Source organism: Staurois parvus, unplaced genomic scaffold (genome assembly GCF_062004578.1).
Source record: "Staurois parvus isolate SC_StPar_1 unplaced genomic scaffold, SC_StPar_1.0 ptg000363l, whole genome shotgun sequence".
Classification (NCBI taxonomy): Eukaryota; Metazoa; Chordata; class Amphibia; order Anura; family Ranidae; genus Staurois; species Staurois parvus.
Window position 1 is genome coordinate 132,863 of NW_028318159.1, and position 24,249 is coordinate 157,111.

General features: G+C 42.4%; 1 protein-coding gene across 1 annotated transcript; it reads left to right on the plus strand.

Annotated features, from left to right (window-relative positions):
* Positions 1 to 1,191: 1,191 nt before the first annotated feature.
* On the plus strand, positions 1,192 to 23,873 carry LOC149456333 (Fc receptor-like protein 3). Its single transcript, XM_089685129.1, has 9 exons — positions 1,192 to 1,523; positions 3,176 to 3,358; positions 7,904 to 8,167; positions 11,719 to 12,000; positions 13,424 to 13,705; positions 15,769 to 16,125; positions 20,974 to 21,099; positions 22,211 to 22,238; positions 23,789 to 23,873. The coding sequence occupies exons 1-9, from the start codon at positions 1,235 to 1,237 to the stop codon at positions 23,871 to 23,873; spliced, it is 1,896 nt and encodes a 631-aa protein (XP_089541255.1). The 5' UTR covers positions 1,192 to 1,234.
* The last annotated feature ends 376 nt before the right edge of the window (positions 23,874 to 24,249 follow it).

The window sequence follows — 24,249 nt, forward strand, 5'->3', positions numbered from 1 at the left end:
AACATTTGCTGCCTTCCTTCCTTAAATAAGGGCAATCATTGCCACCTGTTTATCAAAGAATGAATGACCTCACTAATAGAACTCCACACTGCTATTATTTTGAACACGTCCCTTTCAATGAGTGATTCAATGACACAGAATCAGCAGCATGCATGTCATGACTGTCGGGTCTGTTGGATTTCTATGACTCTACTACACCTGCTAGGAAATTATTTGCCATGTAGAAATATCATTTCCACCAAAAACAGTGATTGATCCGGTTAGTGATGTCTGACGGCTATTATTTTGAACACAACTGTATATATATATATCACTCGATGGGCCATTTGATCTTTTTTGTTAATTGTATATATATAGATACAAAAGTTAAAAAAAAAAGTAAATTAAATATTATATCTCCATCTCACTCAATGGGCGTTACCTGAAAATGTATAAACAATACTTCCTGTCTGACACATTGATATATTTTCTGTATATTTCAGCACTTTTTGCGCATCACATCGGTGAGTACACATCCTTTTTATTTTGAAATTTGCATTGTATGTAACTATCAGAGTCCTCAGTCCCCCCCCCCCTTCATACCAGAATCCCCAGTTCCACTTCACATCAGAGTCCTCAGTAAACTTCACCTTTACACCAGAATCCCCAGTCCCCCAAAGTCAAAGTCCTCAACCCTTCCCCCCTCATATCAGAATCCCCAGTTCCCCTTCACATCAGAGTCCTCAGCCCCCCCCCCCTCCCCCTTAATAGCAGAATCCCCAGTTCCCCTTGAACTCAGAGTCCTCAGTAAACTCCACCTTTACACCAGAATCCCCAGTCCCCCTTCACATCAATGTCCTCAGCCCCCCCCCCTTCACATCAGAATCCCCTGTTCCCCTACACAACAGAGTCCTCAGCCCCCCCTCCCCCCCTCCATTCACACCAGAATCCCCAGTTCCCCTGCACATCAGAGTCCTCAGCCCCCCCCCCCCCCTTAATATCAGAATCTCCAGTTCCCCTTCAAATCAGAGTCCTCAGTAACCCCCTCCCTTCACACCAGAATCCCCAGTTCCCCTTCACACCAGAGTCCTCAGTAACTCCCTCCCCCTTTCATATCAGAGTCCTCAGCCCTTCTCCCCGCCGTGTCCTGCGTTGCCATGGTGTTGGTGCATGTTACTATCCAATCAGGATTGAGTATCCGGCACACACAATGCTGCAGAACACAAAACTGAGACTTGTCATTCCTATGGAGTGAATGTTTCTGTACTCATTGTCCTGTCCAGAGGCTGGAGACCGGCCCGTGGTGACCTTGGATCCCAAATGGAACAAGATCTTCAAGGGAGAATCCGTATCTCTCACATGCAACGTGGAGGCGGCTGGGCAGAAGAATCCGATGTATTCCTGGTACAAGAACAGCCGGAAACAACAGCGCACTGGACGAATCAAGGAAATAGATAATGCTCAGAAGACAGATAGAGGCTTATACCAGTGCCAATACGGAGAGAGTGAGAAAAGTGACCCTGTAAAGCTGGACATCTCCAATGGTGAGTGAGAAGGATATAAATGTCATAAAAAGAATTTACTCTGCCGGTATCAGTGTGTCACCCCTCACCCCTGTGGGGGGGGGGAGGTAAAAAGGCAGCAAAAAATGTTGGTCAAGCTAAACGTTACCTTGACTGGGCCCAAGGTGCCCCCTGAGGATTGTGTGGCCTATTATAACCGACATGTCCAATTTATTATTATAATATTCATGGTACAATGGACATATATAATTGTATTGTGTTGGAGATATATATAGATTTTATTTTGTTTTATTATAAATTAGGTTTTCGTGGTCTATGTCCATTTTATTATTGCGATTTTAATGATAAAATTAACGTCATTTTATTGGAATATATATATATATAAAATTTTACTTTGTTTTATTATAATTTAGGGTTTGCATTGTCTATCTACATTTTATAATATATATATATATATATATACACATTTATGTTGTTTGTTTTGTTTTATTGTAAATTCGATTTTGTATTGTCTCTCTACATTCTACATGTATATATATTTATTTATTTATTTATTTTTTTGTTTTACTGTAATGTCGATTTTTTACTGTCTATCTCCATTTTATTATATATATATATATATATATATATATATATATATATATATATATATACACATACACATACATTTATTTATTTTTTTTTATTTATTGTAAATTATATTTTGTAATGTCTATCTACACTCTACATATATATATATATATATACTGTATATATATATATATTTTTTTATTTATTTATTTATTTTTTGTTTGTTTTATTGTAAATTCGATTTCTTACTGTCTATCTCCATTTCATTTTATATATATATATATTTATTTATTTATTTTAATTATAAATTAGACTTTTTATTGTCTATGTCCATGCTATTATTGCAATTTTAACGATAAAATGGTCATATATAATTTTATTGTGATATATATATATATATATATATTTTTTTTTTTTTTTTTTTTTGTTTTATTGTAAATTCGATTTCTTACTGTCTATCTCCATTTCATTTTATATATATATACTTTTATGTTGTTTTATTACAAATTAGATTTTTTATTTTCTATGTCCATTTTATTATTGCAATTTTAATGATAAAATGGTCATATATAATTTTATTGTGATATATATATATATACAGTATATTTATATATATATATTCCATGAAGAATGAAGGGGGTCCAACCCGGTACTAGCAAGGCGAACCTAATAAAATCTCTGAGGAGTGTTTCCAACACCTTGCTGAATCTATGCCACGAAGACAACTTGCCCCAACTTCCCCCCCCATTCCACTTCTTCTCCTACATTAAATCCCAATTTTCTAATGTTTGATCCTCACTGCGATAAAAGTTTTTTACCAATCTATTTTGAAAAAATAAAGATTGCAAACATAAAATAATCATTATTTATTAAAAACGTATTAAATATATTAAAAATGTAAATGATATATTAAAAATGTATTCAAAAATATATGAAAAATTACAAACGATATATTTAAATTTTAAAAGAAAAAAAAAGAACAAAAGAAAAGAAAAAGAAAAAAAAAATTACGACTAACCTAAATTATATTATTGTACTTTAAAAGAGATCAGTAATTAACGGGTTTTTTTTTTTTGTTTTTTTTTTTTAATTTTTCTCTCCAGAATGGCTGATTTTACAAGCTAATTACGTTTATGAAGGAGACACGTTGTTTCTCAAATGTCATGGTTGGAATTCCGATTTTAAAAACGAGGCTACCTTTTTCAAAGATGGCAACTTCTTTTTTTCTAAAACACCAGTTGTTCAGAAAGAAAAAATAACCACAGAGGCAACTGGAAGATACAAATGTGAGAGAAAAAGATGGAACGTAGTATATTACAAACAAGAAACAGCTGAAACGGACGTAACGGTTTACGGTGAGGTGTTCCAGTTGCTCAAAAAATGTAATCTATAGATCACAATACATATATTTTTTTTTCATCGGTGTAAATAAAAAGTAAATTGATGATGGCGATAACCATCTGAAGAAACGGAATGTATATTTCCAGTGTTGGACATGTTGGCATTACATTTGGTCGATCGGTTGATCCATTGGTTTCAGAATGGTTGGATTTGGCGCAGACACCTCACATGGGTTTTTCAGCACTGATTACTTTTTTTTTGTTTTTTTTTTTACAATGACCAGTGAAAGCAGCGCAAAAAAATCACATTGACAAAAAAATGAATATACAATTAAATATCGTGCTATAGCAGATAAATAGAAATACATAAAAATCGACGAAATTAAATAAAACTCCAATTCATTAAAACACATAAATGCATCAAATAAGTCCACAAAAAAAATGTGATTGAATAAGAAAAGTCCTTCTGATCCACTAAAGTCACCACGTGAGCGAAATTAAATGAATTAAGTAGGTGCATGAAACTTCACTCCAGTGTCACCACGCCCACCATGGAAGAAAAATATATTTGAAAAATATTCTTCTCAAATATATTGCCATATATTTGAAAGGCTACAATTTTGGCCGTACTCAATATGTTTCAAAATATATTTAAATAAAAAAAATGTATATATATATAAGTCACCATGTGAAATACTACAATCTTGGCCGTATTCAATATATTTCAAAATATATTTCACTATATATATATATATATATATATATATATATGTACTGAATGATGAAATACATTTTTTATATATAACAAAATATATGAAAAACATTTTAAAAATTTTTTTTAAATATATTCTTCAGATTTTTTTTAACATATAAAAATTTAATTTCAACATATATTTTTACATATATTTGTAAATGCATTTACAAAAATATAGATTAAAAGTATTTCTAAAGACACATAGTATATTTTAAATTGAATTTAAAAAATATTTTTCATATATTTTATAATAAAAATGCATTTAAACATACAGTATATATATATATATATATATATATACTGTATGTCAAAATCTGTTTTTTCATATATTACAAAATATATGAAAACATTTTTTAAAATATATATTTTTTAAATATATTCTGCAGATTTTTTTTAACATACAAAAAAGTCATTTTAATATATATTTTTACATTTATCTGTAAATTCATTCCAAAAATGCAGATTAAATGTAATTTTAAAGACATACAGTATATTTGAAAATGTATATTTAAAAATATTTTTCATATATTTTATAATAAAAGCACAGTTCAACATACAGTATATATACATTTTTTTAATTGAAATATATTTTGAAATATATTGAATACGGCCAAAATTGTAGCGTTTCGAATATATGACAATATATATTTCGTGGATCAGAAGGACTTTTTTATTCAGTCACATTTTATTCATTTTTTTTCTTTTATTGGTGGACTTATTTGAAGTATTTACAGTTGCAAGAAAAAGTATGTGAACCCCTTGGGATTACGTGGAGTTTTGCATGAATTGGGCATAAAATGTGCTCTGAACGTTATCTAAGTCACAACAATAGAAGAACACAGTCTGCTGAACATAATACTACACAAACATTAGATGTTGCCATGGTTTAATTGCACATAACATGTAAACATTCACAGTGCAGGGAGGAAAAAGAATGTGAACCTTTGGACTTAATAACTGGTTGACTCTCCTTTGGCAGCAATAACCTCAACCAAACGTTTCCTGTAGTTGCAGATCAGACCTGCACAACGACCTGGAGTCATTTTGGACCACTCCTCTTCACAAAACTGTTTCAGTGTAGCAATATTCTTGGGATGTCTGGTGTGAATCGCTCTCTTAAGGTCATGCCACAGCATTTCAATTGGGTTGAGGTCAGGACTCTGACTGGGCCACTCCAGAAGGCGTATTCTGTGCTGTTGCAGCCATTGTTTTGTTGAATTACTTGTATGCTTTGGGTCATTGTCCTGTTGCATCACCCATCCTCTGTGGAGCTTCAGTTGGCGGACAGATGGTCGTACGTTTTCCTTCAAAATGTCTTGATAAACTCTGGAATTCATTTTCCCATCAATGACAACAATCCGTCCAGGCCCTGAGGCAACAAAGCAGCCCCAAACCATGATGCTCCCTCCACCATGTTTCACAGTGGGGATGAGGTTTTGATGTTGGTGTGCTGTGCCTTTTTTTCTCCACACATAGTGTTGTGTGTTCTTCCCAAACAACTCAATCTTGGTTTCATCTGTCCACAGTATATTTTGCCAGTAGTGCTGTGGAACATCCAGGTGCTCTTTTGCATACTTCAAACGTGCTGCAATATTCTTTTTGGACAGCAATGGCTTCCTCCGTGGTGTCCTCCCATGTACTCCATTCTTGTTTAATGTTTTCCTTATTGTAGATGTGTCAACAAAAATGTTAGCATGTGCCAGAGATTTCTGTATGTCTTTAGCTGACACTCTGGGATTCTTCTTTACCTCATGCAGCATTCTGCGCTGTGCTCTTGCAGTCATTTTTACAGGATGACCACACCTAGGGAGAGTAGCAACAGTGCTAAACTTTCTCCATTTGTAGACAGTCGGTCTTACTGTGGACACATGAACATCAAGGCTTTTGGAGATACTTTTGTAACCCTTTTCCAGCTTCATGCAAGTCAACAATTCTTGATCGTAGGTCTTCTGAGAGCTCTTTTCTGCGAGGCATGGTTCACATCAGACAGTGCTTCTTGAAACCAGTAAACCCAAAACAGGTGTGTGTTTTTTAAGGGCAGGACAGCTGTCAGCAACACATCTAATATCATCACACTGACTGGAGTCAAGGTTGGCTCACTCCTGGCTTCAATTAGCTCTGGGAGAAGTCATTAAGCTAGGGCCTCACATACTTTTTCCTCCCTGCACTGTGAATGTTTACATGTTATGTGCAATTAAACCATGGCAACATCTAATGTTTGTGTAGTATTATGTTCAGCAGACTGTGTTCTTCTATTGTTGTGACTTAGATGACGTTCAGAGCACATTTTATGCCCAATTCATGCAAAACTCCATGTAATCCCAAGGGGTTCACATACTTTTTCTTGCAACTGTATATATAAATATAGCTCTGGGTTGAGGGTAAAAATTGCATCCTAAGCAAACTTTTTTTATTTTAAGAATCTAATGAGACTCCGTTTTGTTGAATATAAACTTTGACCTGAGGAAGACTTTAAGTCAATGGAATAATCGGAAAGTAGGAGAGCCCGATGAATGCACTTTTGATGATAGATTAAGAGGCATTTATTGAGAATAACAAGTACATCAAACCCTGGATCTGTCACTGGTTGTAGGTGGGTGATTGTGTGGGTGGGTGGGTAGGGAGATGTCCCTCCAGTCAGTTGTGTCCAATGGTGGATACTGGTGGTGAACCCTCTTAGGGTTTGGGATGCTGCCTTTCTGGTACGGCCTTAAGGTCGTTTCCACACATAGACTTGGAATAATAGCAAAGAAGGAGCTCCCGATGTCCAGAAGAATGCACTTTTGATGGTAGAATGAGAGGCATTTATTGAGAATAACAACAAGTACATCAAACCCCGGATCAGTCACTGGTCGTAGGTGGGTGGTTGGGTAGGAAGGTGTTACTCCAGTCGACTGTGCCCAATGGTGGATACTGGCGGTAAACCCTCTTAGAAGTTTGGGATGCTACCTTTCTGGTACGGTCTTAAGGTCGTTTCCACACGTAGACTTGGAATAATAGGAAAAAAGGCACGCCCGATGTCCAAAAAAATTCACTTTTGATGGTAGACTAAGAGGCATTTATTGAGAATTACAACAAGTGCATCAAACCCCGAATCAGTCACTGGTCGTAGGTGGGTGGTTGGGTAGGAAGGTGTTCCTACAGTCAGTTGTGTCCAATGGTGGATACTGGTGGTGAACCCTCTTAGGGTTTGGGATGCTGCCTTTCTGGTACGGCCTTAAGGTCATTTCCACACATAGACTTGGAATAATAGCAAAGAAGGAGCGCCCGATGTCCAGAAGAATGCACTTTTGATGGTAGACTGAGAGGAATTTATTGAGAATAACAACAAGTGCATCAAACCCCGGATCAGTCACTGGTCGTAGGTGGGTGGTTGGGTAGGAAGATGTTCCTCCAGTCTGCTGTGCCCAATGGTGGATACTGGTGGTAAACCCTTTTAGATGTTTGGGATGCTTTTGATGGTAGACTAAGAGGCATGTATTGAGAATAACAACAAGTGCATCAAACCCCGGATCAGTCACTGGTCGTAGGTGGGTGGTTGGGTAGGAAGATGTTCCTCCAGTCTGCTGTGCCCAATGGTGGATACTGGTGGTAAACCCTCTTAGAAGTTTGGGATGCTTTTGATGGTAGACTAAGAGGCATGTATTGAGAATAACAACAAGTACATCAAACCTTTTAAGTCAATGGAGGAATTCAAAGCAATTATTTTTTCTCCCCAGAGTTATTTTCTTCTCCAGCGTTAAAATTCATCGAATCACCCGTGATGGAAGGTGACGGAATGACTCTGAAGTGTAACACAAGTCTGGCCCCACCAAGAAAGAACACGAAGCTGCAGTTTGCTTTCTATAGAGATGGACGGACTGTGCAGGAGTTTGGTGCATCCGATACATACAGAGTGACGTCAGCTCAGTTGGAGGATTCTGGGAATTATAACTGTCAAGTGAGGACGGCGTCTGACAGTTTGAGGAAGAACAGCAAAGCCTTATCCATTCAGATCAATGGTGAGAACCTAACACCAACCTCAAGAAATTCATTGTATGGATGATATGACGCAAGGTTAGGAGGAACCTTGTTGTAGGTTGTCACTTCAAGTACCTCGAAAATTCTAAATAGTAACACCCTTGTTTTCTTACATTATATTAAGACACTCGAAAAGGTAGGCTTGGAGTAAAATAGTATAGGCATGGGCACACGTGACTGGGTTCATGGGCGGAGCTTGGTAACACAGAAGTCAATGGCTGCCGGGGCAGTGGTGTGGAAAGATTATTGGCCTAACTGGATGGTCTGGTGGTTGGAAGGTGTTCAGGAGGTTGTAGAGGGAAGGACTGAATATTCTTCCAGTTTAGTAAGTGTTGGGTCAACCTCCGGCCCTGTCGTCGTGTTTTCTTATTTATTTTTGCTTTAATAGGTATGGAGTCGGTTGTTTTGGTAATGATAATCCTTGTCGTAACAGCTTGGTGGGGGTTGAAGGGCCCTTTGAAGGCGGCCATATTGCTAACAGTTTTTGTTTTACAGTTTTGGGGGCTGTATTTGATATGTGCGAAGAGAGATCACGCAAATACATAAAACATTTATTACAAGTAATGACAGAGACAGATAAAGAACATATAATAATAACAACGCATGACTAAAGATGCTGTGTTGCCAGGGAGTCCCATGAATGTGGCACAGGTAATCACAGACGAATGCGTGGTTGCAAGCTCTGGGTCGAGACCAGGGGTGTATTTAGGTTTCGTGCTGCCCTAGGCAATGCAAAAATTGCCTCCCCCCCATGGAGAGACCCTGGCAATGACCAACACCCCCCTCTCCTGTGAAGAGAGCCTGACATTGACCAACAACACCCTAGCCCCCCCACCCGAGAGAGCCTTCCCCTACCATACTCTGGCAATCTCCCCCCACCCTGGTGAGAGAGAAGACACTGGATATCCCGGGGAACAAGAGTCAGGCTCTGCATACACCATCAAGCAGCCCGCAGCCTCTCTCAGATCCCACCTGGTCCGCATGCTGCATGTGTCCCTTCTTCCATCCCTTCTTTCGGGGGACGGCACTGCCTGCTGGAAAATGCTGCTGCCCCCCCTGAAAAATGCTGCCCTAGGCAAACGCCTTGTTTGCCTTTGTGGTAAATACACCCCTGGTCGAGACTGAATGTTTCAAGCTACAACTGTATATTGACTATGGACAGCCGCAGCCAACTCCCCTTGTAAGCAACAAGATGAACTTTTAAGGACTTGTTCAGTTTGTGATCGCACTTTCCTGAAAGGAGATTAGTGGGCTGGCTTGTCAACACGGGCAATCTACAATGAAATTCCTATGGCCTGAAGTCGCAGTGTGAAATAAATCTGTCTTGGGCATGGTGTCCCTTCTTGGTGTCCCTACGGCCAGCAGGATAATGTGTGGAAAGCATATTTGTCTGACTGGATGGACTAGGAATGGCTAGCAGGGGTCATCATGTTCAAGGTGTAAAGTGAGTTATGGATCTGTCTCAGGCACGGTGTCCCTTCTTGCTGTCCCTATGGCCAATATGGCAAATATGTCTGACTGGATGGACTAGGAATGGCTAGGAGGGGTCATCATGTTCAAGGTGTAAAGTAAGGCATGGTGTCTCTTCTTTTGGTGTGGATCAACGTCCAGCAGGATAATGTGTGGAAAGCATATTTGTCTGACTGGATGGACTAGGAATGGCTAGGAGGGGTCATCATGTTCAAGGTGTAAAGTGAGTTATGGATCTGTCTCAGGCATGTTGTTCCTTCTTGGTGTCCCTATGGCCAGCAGGATAAGGTGTGGAAAGCAAATATGTCTGACTGGATTGGCTAGGAATGGCTAGGAGGGGGTCATCATGTTCAAGGTGTAAAGTGAGTTATGGATCTGTCTCAGGCATGTTGTCCCTTCTTGCTGTCCCTATGGCCAATATGGCAAATATGTCTGACTGGATGGACTAGGAATGGCTAGGAGGGGTCATCATGTTCAAGGTGTAAAGTAAGGCATGGTGTCTCTTCTTTTGGTGTGGATCAACGTGCAGCAGAATAAGGTATGGAAAGCATATTTGTCTGACTGGATGGACTAGGAATAGCTAGGAGGGGTCATCATGTTCAAGGTGTAAAGTGAGTTATGGATCTGTCTGAGGCATGGTGTTCCTTCTTTGGTTTGGATCAACAGCCAGCAGGATAAGGTATGGAAAGCATATTTGTCTGACTGGATGGACTAAGAATGGCTAGGAGGGGTCATCATGTTCAAGGTGTAAAGTGAGTTATGGACCTGTCTCAGGCATGTTGTCCCTTCTTTGGTTTGGATCAACAGCCAGCAGGATAAGGTATGGAAAGCATATTTGTCTGACTGGATGGACTAAGAATGGCTAGGAGGGGTCATCATGTTCAAGGTATGAAGTGGGCTATGGATCTGTGTCAGGCAAGGTTCCTTAATGTGAGTTAATGACCAGTAGGATGTGGCATTCTTTCATTAATGTAGGTCAATGGCAAGCAGGGTGGGGTTTGGAAAGATTATTTTCCTGACTTGGATGGACTGGGAATGATCTAAAGGTTTTAAAAGGTTTGAGAGGGGAGGAATGAATCTCCTTCCAGTTGGAGTTTAGTTAGTGTTGGGTTAATCTTCTGCCCAATTGTTCTTTTTCTGTTGTTGTTTTAATACATATGGAATCAAGGGTTTTGTAATGATAATTCTTGTCAAAACAGCTTGGTGGGGTTCAAGGGTCTTTTGAAGGTGGCCATATTGTTTAAGGTGTAAAATGGGTTATGGATCTGTCTCGGGCATGGTTTCTCTTCTTTCATGTGGGTTAATGGCCAGCAAGATGCGGAACCCCATTGTTACTGTAGATCAGGGGTATCCAAACCTTCTAAACAAAGGGCCAGTTTACTGTGCTTCATACTTTAGGTGGGCCAGACCGTGGCCAGTGGGAGTAGAAAATGCCCTGACGTCAGTTGGAGTAAACAATGTTCCATCTTAGGGGAAATATTAGTTCCCTTTCGTTGATGTCAGTGGGAGGAATAGTGGCCCATCACTGGTATCAGTGGGAAGAATAGATTCCCACCATTAGTATCAGTTGGGGGAATAGTGGCCCATCACTGGTATCAGTGGGAAGAATAGATCCCCACCATTGGTATCAGTTGGGGGAATAGTGGCCCATCACTGGTATCAGTGGGAAGAATAGATCCCCACCATTAGTATCAATGGGGGGAATAGTGCCCTATCATTGGTATGCAATGAAGTCTATTATATGGACTTTCCCAACTGATACAACCATGGGTCTGCTAAAAAAAATTGCCTTCAAAAAGTCTTGGATCCAGCATTTTTATCCGTGTTGTTTTTGAACATTCTTTATTATATTGATGTAAATTGTTATGTCCCAGTTAAAGTTTGGTCTGGTCTACTGGGGAAGTTTAAGATGCAATGCTATTGGGAGTGATATGCTGGTGTAAGGTGTTGACCCTATTCAAGCAAAGATACCCACAGGGAGACAAACAGCCCAGCTGATCATTAAAACGATTTCCTATTAAATCCCTTTGCCCATCATTCTGAACATTATTTTTCTTCACAGCTATTTTTTCTGAGCCAACATTGAGTTTAAATCAACCACATTTAACAGAAGGCGACAACGTGAATCTGAGATGTAACACAACTCTGGCTCCACCCAATAAGAACACAGAGCTGTGGTTCGCCTTTTACAAAGATGGACGGACTGTGAGGGAATTCACTGTATCCGATACATACAGAATGCCATCGGCTCGGATGGAGGATTCTGGGAATTATGCGTGTGAAGTAAAAACTGCAAATGGAGCTGTGAAAAAGAGGAGCAAGAATTCATTAATCCGGATTAAGGGTTAGTATGTAGTATTGGAGCCAGCCTTGAAAGATTGTGTGTTGTCTTCATCTGGTCTTACATGTAACAATAGAATAGTTCCTTCATACAATTCTTTTAATGAGTTGATAAATAATTGTCGTCACCGACAAGGATGGGTCAATACCAGGGCTTTTTTTCTCAGAGAATAGATGCAGGAACTTCCCTCATCTAAGTCTCTACCCCCTACCCACCTCCGAGCACAGTTCCTTGGTTCCACCCCTACCCACCTCCGAGCAAAGTTCCTTGGTTCCACCCCTACCCACCTCCGAGCACAGTTCCTTGGTTCCACCCCTACCCACCTCCGAGCACAGTTCCTTGGTTCCACCCCTACCCACCTCCGAGCACAGTTCCTTGGTTCCACCCCTACCCACCTCCGAGCACAGTTCCTTGGTTCCACCCCTACCCACCTCCGAGCACAGTTCCTTGGTTCCACCCCTACCTGCCTCCAAGCACAGTTCCTTGGTTCCACCCCTACCCGCCTCCAAGCACAGTTCCTTGGTTCCACCCCCTACCCACCTCTGAGCAAAGTTCCTTGATTCCACCCCCTACCCGCCTCCATGTTTTGAGAATACAGAACCAAATATATTTTTCTGGTGCTAAGTAATGTGTATGGAATTTGTTAACGATAACAAAAAAAGTAGTAAAATAAATCTCCTGCAGCCAACAGCAATAGATTGCTCTTGGTGATGGAAGGCTTGGATGCAGCTGCTCGGCCATGGAAACCCATTCCGTGAAGCTCTCTATGCACTGTTGTGCTCACCTGAAGGCCACACCAAGTTTGGAGGTCTTTAGCTGTTGACTCTGCAGACAGTTGACGACTTCTGCGCACTGTGCGCTTTAGCTTGGTGATGGAAGGTTTGGATGCAGCTACTCGGCCATGGACACCCATTCCATGAAGCTCTCTACGCACTGTTGTTGGGCTCATCTGAAGGCCACACCAAGTTTGGAGGTCTTTAGCTATTGACTCTGCAGACAGTTGGCGACTTCTGCGCACTGTGCACTTCAGCTTGGTGATGGAAGGCTTGGATGCAGCTCTTCGGCCATGGACACCCATTCCATGAAGCTCTCTGCGCACTGTTGTTGTGCTCATCTGAAGGCCACACCAAGTTCGGAGGTCTTTAGCTATTGACTCTGCAGACAGTTGGCGACTTCTGCGCACTGTGCGCTTCAGCTTGGTGATGTAAGACTTGGATGCAGCTACACGGCCATGGAAACCCATTCCATGAAGCTCTCTACGCACTGTTGTTGGGCTCATCTGAATGCCACACCAAGTTTGGAGGTCTTTAGCTATTGACTCTGCAGACAGTTGGCGACTTCTGCGCGCTGTGCGCTGGAGTCATTTTGTAGTAAAAAACTCACAAACGCTGATATATGCTATAATTGATGTGTCTTCTCTTCGCAGCTGCCTTTGGCCAAACACAAATCAATCTGAGTGCCAGCGAAGTAGTAGTCGGGGATAATATCATCCTCTCGTGTGAGTCCACAATGAGCTCCCTTCCAATATGTTACACTTTCTATCACAATGACACATCCTTCGGTAATCTCACCGTCCACCAGAAGGAGGCAGCAGTCATACGATTAACCGTCAAATCTTCAGCCGTGGCGGGATTATATTTCTGTATTTCTGACAACGGCATTGCAAAACAAAAACAACTCAGCAACATGGTCGTCCTGCTTGTAGTTGGTAGGTACTTCATTTTTCAGTTTATTATTGGACTCAAAACTTTTAAAATTTTTGTTTAAAACTCTCTGTGGCCCCGCTAGAGAGATTTACTGATCTATCTGTCCCGGTGTCCAGGAATCATCCATATACATCCACTACTTAGCAGCCCGGTAATTTATTTGTCATGAAAAAATTGCTTACTGTTTTCATGCCTCCTTGTAAAGTTCTTCATGAGCTCCCAAACCTCTTCTTTTCCCCATCATATCACTGGAGTTTGGACGAGCAGTGCAGTTAGTTGCGGTCATGTGTACTGCTCTATGCACACTACAAATTCCATAGTCCACCTCAGGAGTGAGCAAGAGAGGGTGGCTATGTTCCTATATACAGTGAGTCCAGGACAGGGTGGCTACCTTTCTACATACATTGGGACCAAGACAGGGTGGTTACTTTCCTACATACAGTGGGTCCAAGACAGGGTGGTTACGTTCCTACATACAGTGGGACCAAGACAGGGTGGCTACCTTTCTACATACAGTGGGACCAAGAGAGGGTGGCTATGTTCCCACACACACTAGGACCAAGACAGGGTGGCTAAGTTCCTAGATATAGTGGGACTAAGACAGGGTGGCTAAGTTCTTACATACAGTGGGACCAAGACAGGGTGGCTAAGTTCCTACATATAGTGGGACCAAGACAGGGTGGCTATGTTCCTGCATGCAGTGGGACCAAGACAGGGTGGCTACATTCCTACATACAGTGGGACCAAGACAGGATGGCTACATTCCTACATACAGTGGGACCAAGACAGGGTGGCTATGTTCCCACACACACTAGGAGCAAGACAGGGTGGCTGCATTCCTACATACAGCGGGACCAAGACAGGGTGGCTACGTTCCTACATACAGTGGAATAAAGACAGGGTGGCTACGTTCCTACATACAGTGGGATCAAGACAGGGTGGCTATGCTCCTACACAGTGGGACCAGGACAGGGTGGCTGCATTCCGACATACCGTGGGACCAAGACAGGGTGGCTATGTTCCTACATACAGTGGGAGCAAGTCAGGGTGGCTACATTCCTACATATAGTGGGACCAAGACAGGGTGGCTATGTTCCTACATACAGTGGGAGCAAGTCAGGGTGGCTACATTCCTACATATAGTGGGACCAAGACAGGGTGGCTATGTTCTAACATACAGTGGGACCAAGAGAGGGTGGCTATGTTCTAACATACAGTGGGACCAAGAGAGGGTGGCTATGTTCTAACATACAGTGGGACCAAGACAGGGTGGCTAAGTTCCTACACAGTGGGACCAGGACAGGGTGGCTACATTCCTACTTACACTGCGACCAAGACAGAGTGGCTATGTTCCTACATGCAGTGGGACCAAGACAGGGTGGCTACATTCCTACCCAAAGTGGGACCAAGAGAGGGTGGCTATGTTCCTACATACAGTGGCATTGCTATATACAGTGGGACCAGGACACGATGCTTACATTCTAACACATAGTGGGACCATGGAGAACAAATGTAGCCACCCTCTAATACAAAGGAATTTAAAAAATTTGAGGAGGCTGAGGATACTTGAATAATTATAGCTTCCATGAATGAAATGAGCTCTATGAATGGAAGACGCAGAGCTTTCATTCATCCACCTGTCCCCCATTCATAGATCACGTACAGTTTTTATGAAAGGAGGAGGGGCAGAAATAACGGGCACAGTTGTCACCTATGACAGGTCCAGCACTTGTATTAACCCCCACAGCTCCAGAAGGGTTGCTGTGGGGCAATGGAAGGGTGAGGGCTTTGGATTTCAACTAGGACAACCAGCACAAGGGACATTTTGCATGAAGTGTAAGTACTATCCCTTGTGCTGATTAATAATAATATGTAATAAATGTTTAATAAATAAGTAATAATATTTAATAAAGGCAAATTAGTCCTGGAGTTACTAACAAGGGACACTGATAAATCTGAACTATCTATGTATCAACCACCTCTGGTCATTACAGGGTTGACCACGATACAAATGGATCAAACTGTAATTTTATCCTGGAATGTTCTGGATTCATTTTCTTAACAGATCCAGTATCAGGAGTAAAGATCGCCTTAGATAAAGCCGGCGAGGATTTCGTACTCGGAGACTCGTTGACATTGAAGTGTTCCGTAGACCAGGGCTCTTCTCCGACTTTTCTCTGGTTACACAATGGGAAGGTGGTCAAGAAGGATTCCGAGGACTATCAGCTCAGAGACAATGGGAAAATGTTATACATCGATTCCGTCCGCTATCACCATTCAGGGGCTTACCAATGCTCTGTCAGCAACAAAGTATCCAACAGAACCTTCTCTGGGATCAGCAACGTCCAGAACATAAATCTTCTTCAACAGAGTCCGGTCAAGGAGAGCACTTACTCAGTGGATGATGGTGACCCACCAGAGCGTAAGTGTTTCCTTCCTACCACACCCAAATGTTTGATATACATAAAGGTGTGTGGTCCTGGCTCAGACTGATAAGTCCCTGTGAACAGTAGCCTTGAGATGTGATGGTAAATCAATGACGTCCAAGAGTAGTGGCCATGTGGCAAGCAGACATTGACTTCTCTATCACATCCAACAACGCCACCATGAAACCCGCCCCGCAGGCCAGAGTACTTGGTGTCATTCTGGACTCCAACCTATCCTTCCAGCCCCAAGTCCAATCTTTAACAAACTCGTGCAGACTCCACCTCCGCAACATGCAGACTCCACCTCCGCAACATGCAGACTCCACCTCCGCAACATCGCCAAAATACGCACGTTCCTAACCCCAGAAACCACTAAACAGCTCATCCACTCCCTCATCATATCACGACTCGCCTACTGCAACTCCCTCCTCACTGGCCTGCCTCACCACTGGCTATCCCCGCTTCAGTCCATCCTTAATACGGCTGCCAGACTCATTCACCTTTCCAACCGCTCCACCTCCGCCACCCCCCTCTGCCAATCCCTCCACTGACCTCCACTCAGTGTCCTCCACCCCCCTCTGCAAATCCCTCCACTCAGTGTCCTCCACCCCCCTCTGCCAATGCCTCCACTCAGTGTCCTCCACCCCCCTCTGCCAATCCCTCCACTGGCCTCCATTCAGTGTCCTCAACCCCCCTCTGCCAATCCCTCCACTGGCTTCTGATTGAGCAACGGATCAAATTCAAAATCCTAACACTGACATACAAAGCCGTCCACCATACTGCCCCGAACTACATCACCGACCTAATATCCAAGTACCACCCAACACGCACACTCCGCTCCTCACAAGACCTCCTTCTCTCTAGTTCCCTGGTCTCCTCCTCCCATGCCCGCCTCCAGGACTTCTCCAGGGTGTCACCCATCCTCTGGAACTCCCTGCCCCAACCCATCAGATTATCACCTACTCTCCTCTCCTTTAGGCGCACCCTGAAAACCCATCTCTTCAGGGAAGCCTACCCCACCCCCTGCTAACTTGACCGACCTCCTCCACTCTTCCTACCACTCCATCCCCCACAGCTATCTCCTCCTGTACCACCATCCCCTCCCTCCTAGATTGTAAGCTCCAAGGAGCAGGGCCCTCGATCCCCTCATGTTTTGCATTGTATTGGTATTGTTCTGTCACATGTTCTGTCCCCCTTTGTAATGTACAGCGCTGAGCGAACTATTGGCGCTTTATAAATACTAAATAATAATAATAATAATACTTCATGGCAAGCCTTCGTGTAGAGAGAGGAAGCAATCTCCAGGTACTCTGGCTGGCTGGCTGGCTGGCTGGATGGTGAGGGGGACCCAAACGAGGGTTGGGATGCAGTTGGAGCGCAAGCGTTTCGGAGCATGCGCACATCGACTTGCGTCAGGCGTGTTCCTTTCTCAAGCTAGTCAGACTTTGCTCAGATGTACACATTCAATGGATGATACAACAGACGCCTCCTAGTTGAAGAGCAATCGCTTGCGCTCCAACTGCATCCCAACTCTTGTTTGGGTCCCCCTCACCATCCAGCCAGCCAGAGTACCTGGAGATTGCTTCCTCCCTCTACAAGAAGGCATTGGACCCCCCCCCCCCTCAAAATTTCAACTTTTTTATTTGACATAATAAACAATTTAAAGATACATTTTCAGGACAATTAGATGTTTCTTGGCATGGCAAACCCACCATATAGCTAAGGATGTACCCTGCTTGGGTTCTTGAAGGTCCTAGCCGAATCCAGAGCCATCATTTCCAGATTTTAGCTGTTAGTTGATCCCAGTAATGTAGTCCAACCAATAAAGCTGAAGTTTAGCTAAAAAAAAAACAAAAACGTTTTCCTCTACAGCTTTAGTTCCATCACTTACCTGTAATGGCGTATGTCCCACGATGTGCAGACTGCTAGACAGGGGCGGACTGACAGCTCATGGGGCGCCCGGGCAATAGGGGATCATGGGGCCCCTGTGTCCTTGCCCACACTCAAAGCACACCCAAAAGAGCCTATAAAAAAGGTACCAGGGGCATTTCATGGGGCCCCCTACTGACCCCGGGCCCTCAGGCAGTGCCCAAGTGCTCGAATGGTCAGTCCGCCTCTGCTGCTGGATGCTGTAGAGATCTCTACTACTACAGGGCTGCCCTGTCCTCTTCCTGCTGCTGAATGTCCAGCACTGTGGGGGTTTATAGCTTTGGGTCTCCGGGGTCAGCTGCACTAAGATGATCGGATGGGGACACTCCCCCTCCTGATTGCTCCTCCATTGAGAGAAGTTCTTTCACTGATTATGGCGCCTGTAAATTGGAAAGAGAATCTTTTAAATGATTAGACTCTCCCCTAATCACAGATCGTGTTTCAAGCTGTGCAATCAGTAAAAGATGAGAGGGCAGGAGGGGGGGTGTCCCCAATAGATTATCTGTACTGCAGTTCTGCCTGCAGACACAAAGCTGTTAACCATTACAGTGCCAGAGGTTCAGAGACAAGAAGAGGACAGGGCATCCCTGCAGTGAAGATTTCTCCAGGATCCAGCTGCCTGCACAACATGGGACATCCTTCATTACAAGGGTGTCCCTGTAATATCATCTTTAGTGTAGCTGAGCCTGGAAAACTGAAGCAGTTAACGCGCACAGCGCTAGAAATTCAGCAGCAGGAAGAGGATGGGGCAGCCCCGCAGTGGGCATACTTCATTACAGGTAAGCAAAACTTTTTTAATAGCTTCAGGTCTTCAGGCAGAACAGCAGTACAGATGATCCGACTGGGACACGCCCCCTCCTTCCTCCTCCATTGAGAAAAATGATTTAATTGATTACACCGCCTGTAACAAAATCTGTGAATGAAGGTCAAAATCCTATGACTGGTCAGACTGTTAACCAGAGCAACACTGGAAATTCATAAACAGGAAGAGGACAGGGCATCTCTGCAGTGAAGATTTCTCCAGGATCCAGCTGCCTGCACAACATGGGACATCCTTCATTACAAGGGTGTCCCTGTAATATCATTTACCTTTACTGTAGCTGAGCCTGGAAAGCTGAAGCTGCTAACCCACACAGTGCTGGAATTTCAGCAGCAGGAAGAGGATGGGGCAGCCCCACAGTGAAGTTTTCAACAGAATCCATAAGTCTGCTCATTGAGGGACTTACTTCATTACAGGTAAGCAAAGCTTTGGTTAATAGCTTCAGGTCTTCAGGCAGAACAGCAGTACAGATGATCCGACTGGGACACGTCCCCTCCTTCCTCCTCCATTGAGAAAAATGATTTAATTGATTACACTGCCTGTAACACAATCTGTGAACGAAGGTCAAAATCCTATGACTGGTCAGACTGTTAACCAGAGCAACGCTGGAAATTCAGAAACAGGAAGAGGACAGGGTATCCTTCAGTGAAGATTTCTCCAGGATCCACAACATGGGACATCCTTCATTACAAGGGTGTCCCTGTAATATCATCTTTAGTGTAGCTGAGCCTGGCAAGCTGAAGCTGTTGCCTCGCACAGCGCTGGAAGTTCAGCAGCAGGAAGAGGATGGGGCAGCCCCGCAGTAAAGTTTTCAACAGAACCCATCAGTCTGCTCACTGAGGGACTTACTTCATTGCAGGTAAGTAAAGCTTTGTTTAATAGCTTCAGGTCTTCAGGCAGAACAGCAGTACAGATGATCCGACTGGGACCCGCCCCCTACTTCCTCCTCCATTGAGAAAAAATGTTTAATTGATTACACTGCCTGTAACACAATCTGTGAACGAAGGTCAAAATCCTATGACTGGTCAGACTGTTAACCAGAGCAACACTGGAAATTCATAAACAGGAAGAGGACAGGGCATCTCTGCAGTGAAGGTATCTCCAGGATCCAGCTGCCTGCACAACATGGGACATCCTTCATTACAAGGGTGTCCCTGTAATATCATTTACCTTTACTGTAGCTAAGCCTGGAAATCTGAAGCTGTTAACCCACACAGTGCTGGAATTTCAGCAGCAGGAAGAGGATGGGGCAGCCCGCAGTGAAGTTTTCACCAGAACCCATCAGTCTGCTCACTGAGGGACTTACTTCATTGCAGGTAAGTAAAGCTTTGTTTAATAGCTTCAGGTCTTCAGGCAGAACAGCAGTACAGATGATTCGACTGGGACACGCCCCCTCCTTCCTCCTCCATTGAGAAAAATTATTTAATTGATTACACCGCCTGCAACACAATCTGTGATCGAAGGACAAAATCCTATGACTGGTCAGACTGTTAACCAGAGCACCGATGGTAATTCAGAGACAGGAAGAGGACAGGGCATCCCTGCAGTGAAGATTTCTCCAGGATCCAGCTGCCTGCACAACATGGGACATCCTTCATTACAAGGGTTAACAGCTTCAGATCTTCAGGCAGAACAGCAGTACAGATGATCCGACTGGGACACGCCCCCTCCTTCCTCCTCCATTTAGAAAAATTATTTCATTGATTACACCGCCTGTAACACAATCTGTGAACGAAGGAGAGAATCCTATGACTGGTCAACGCTGGAAATTCAGGAACAGGAAGAGGACAGGGCATCCTTCAGTGAAGATCTCTCCAGGGTCCACCTGCCTGCACATCCTGGGACCTTCTTCATTACAGGTAAGTGATGTAACTAAAGATTTAGGCCTTTTTTGTAATTAAACTTCAGCTTTAAGAGTTCAAGGAGGACCTTTATGTGTCCAAAGCAAACATACGCAGTATTGTCATGAAGTTGTACAGAAGGTTTTTTTTTGTTTTTTTTTGTACAGTACAAATTTTCTTGTTGGCTTTTCACCATGAATGTCTTCCCGCTGTATTTTATCCAAGATTATATTTCGAATTGTTTCATCCAACAGAGATGGGTATTCTGTGGTCCATTCTGGGAGTTCTGGTGTTGGTGGTTGTCCTCTCTGTTGTCCTGTTTGCCTACAGACACAAAGTTTCTTCTGTAGTTCCGTGGTTCCAACAACATACAGACCCAGGTACCTACCCCTTTGGGTTCTTGAGTTTTTTTATGCTTTCTACAACGTATAGAGAGGGTGGGCAGACACAAACTGGGCAAGAACACAAATGTTCAGCTTCTCAGAGTGGTCATGGTGAGGCCTAGTGGGGGGGAAATAGAGGACAAACCTTAATCCACTGACATATCTTGTGTAATATTAATTATTATTATTATTATTATTACTATTATTATTATTACTAAATATTATTACTACTAAATATTATTATTATTATTATTACTAAATATTAATATTACTACTATTATTACAATTACTATTATTACTACATATTATTATTACTAAATATTATTATTACTATTATTATTATTATTAAATATTATTATTACTATTATTACTAAATATTATATTTCTACTAAATATTATTATTATTACTATTATTACTAAATATTATTATTACTATTATTATTACTAAATATTATTATTACTATTATTATTACTACTAAATATTATTATTATTATTATTACTACTACTATTATTATTACTAAATATTATTATTACTATTATTAATATTATTACTACTAAATATTATTATTATTATTACTAGTATTACTATTATTATTACTAAATATTATTATTATTACTATTATTATTACTATTATTACTAAATATTATTATTACTAAATATTATTATTACTATTATTATTATTGTTATTACTAAATTATTATTATTATTGTTATTACTAAATATTATTATTACTATTATTATTATTATTATTATTACTACTAAATATTATTATTATTATTATTACTACTATTACTATTATTATTACTAAATATTATTATTACTATTATTATTATTATTACTACTAAATATTATTATTATTATTACTACTACTATTATTATTACTAAATATTATTATTACTATTATTATTATTGTTATTACTAAATTATTATTATTATTGTTATTATTACTAAATATTATTATTACTATTATTATTATTATTATTACTACTAAATATTATTATTATTACTACTATTATTATTATTACTGTTGTTATTATTATTATTATTATTATTACTAAATATTATTATTACTATTATTACCATTATTATTATTTTCATTCATTTAGGTCCAACTTTTGCTAAAGTGAGGCCCAGGTAAGCAGACAGATGAATGTATATTGTGTCATACAAAGCTGATTGAAGTCACCAGTCCTTGTTGAATTGTCTCTATCTAGATCTTCGGTTTTTCTATGTTAGGTGGATCCTTGTGGGTCACGTCTTCTTCTATGCCCCAATGATCCAGCAGTGAGGTCTGTAGGTCATATTCCCCAACTCTGTTCCTGTTCACCTTGCAATGTTCCCGGCCACCTCTATGTGTTCCAGCCAGTGGCGGGACAAGGTCATCCAGCGCCCAGGGCAAAGATTCCAAACTGCACCCCCCGGGTTCATCACCCCGTCCCAGCCCTGGTTCCAGATCATCGGGCTACATTCTTCATAGTAAAAACATAAAGAAAACAGTAGGGTAATGGGCACAGCGGGTGTACGGACCCGGGAACTCAGCAAAGGGATGGTGGGAACCCCTCATAATGGGCACAGCAGGTGTACAGACCCAGGAACTCAGCACAGGGATGGTGGGAACCCCTCATAATGGGCACAGCGGGTGTACAGACCCGGGAACTCAGCAAAGGGATGGTGGGAACCCCTCATAATGGGCACAGCAGGTGTACAGACCCAGGAACTCAGCACAGGGATGGTGGGAACCCCTCATAATGGGCACAGCGGGTGTACGGACCCGGGAACTCAGCAAAGGGATGGTGGGAACCCCTCATAATGGGCACAGCAGGTGTACAGACCCAGGAACTCAGCACAGGGATGGTGGGAACCCCTCATAATGGGCACAGCGGGTGTACAGACCCGGGAACTCAGCAAAGGGACGGTGAGAACCCCTCATAATGGGCACAGCGGGTGTACAGACCCGGGAACTCAGCAAAGGGACGGTGGGAACCCCTCATAATGGGCACAGCGGGTGTACAGACCCGGGAACTCAGCACAGGGATGGTGGGAACCCCTCATAATGGGCACAGCGGGTGTACAGACCCGGGAACTCAGCACAGGGATGGTGGGAACCCTTCATAATGGGCACAGCGGGTGTACAGACCCGGGAACTCAGCAAAGGGATGGTGGGAACCCCTCATAAAGGGCACAGCAGGTGTACAGACCCGGGAACTCATCACAGGGATGGTGGGAACCGCTCATAACGGGCACAGCGGGTGTACAGACCCGGGAACTGAGCACAGGGATGGTGGGAACCCCTCATAACGGGCACAGCGGGTGTACAGACCCAGGAACTCAGCACAGGGATGGTGGGAACCCCTCATAACGGGCACAGCGGGTGTACAGACCCGGGAACTCAGCACAGGGACGGTGGGAACCCCTCATAATGGGCACAGCGGGTGTACAGACCCGGGAACTCAGCACAGGGACGGTGGGAACCCTTCATAATGGGCACAGCGGGTGTACAGACCCAGGAACTCAGCACAGGGACGGTGGGAACCCCTCATAATGGGCACAGTGAGTGTACAGATCCCTCTTGGGTGGACTCATCCTTTGCACACAGTTGCATGTAGGCAGTGAGATAAGAATGACCCCCCCTGTACAGTTGTATCAGGAATCCATCTTGAGTTCATTCTTTGAATCCCCTGCAGAGTTGGACTTCATGTCACCCGGGACGTCCCTCCCACACCGGATTCTACAAATAATCTCCAAGAAGATTACAGTAACAGTAAGTAAAAAAAAATCATTTTTTTTTCTCTTTTTTCATTTCACACGACTAGGAATTCCAAATCTCCCATCGAATCGATCCCAGACCCCGAGTCCTCCAACATCCACCAGTGAAGGCTGGACAGCCCCACCCCCCCCAAACGTCATATACTGGATATATCATTGGTCATCATCAGTGTAAATGATTGCCTGAAACTGGAATATGTTACATAGTTAGTTTGGCTGAAAAAAAAAAGTTATAATCCGACACCCACAGCTGATCCAGAGGAAGGCAAAAAAAAACAACAGCAAATGTGCTGCAAAATAAACCTGGAACATTAAAACGGAGGGGATGGACCAAATCTAAACATGACCCCATTTTTTTTTTTTTTTTGCTTTTTTTCTC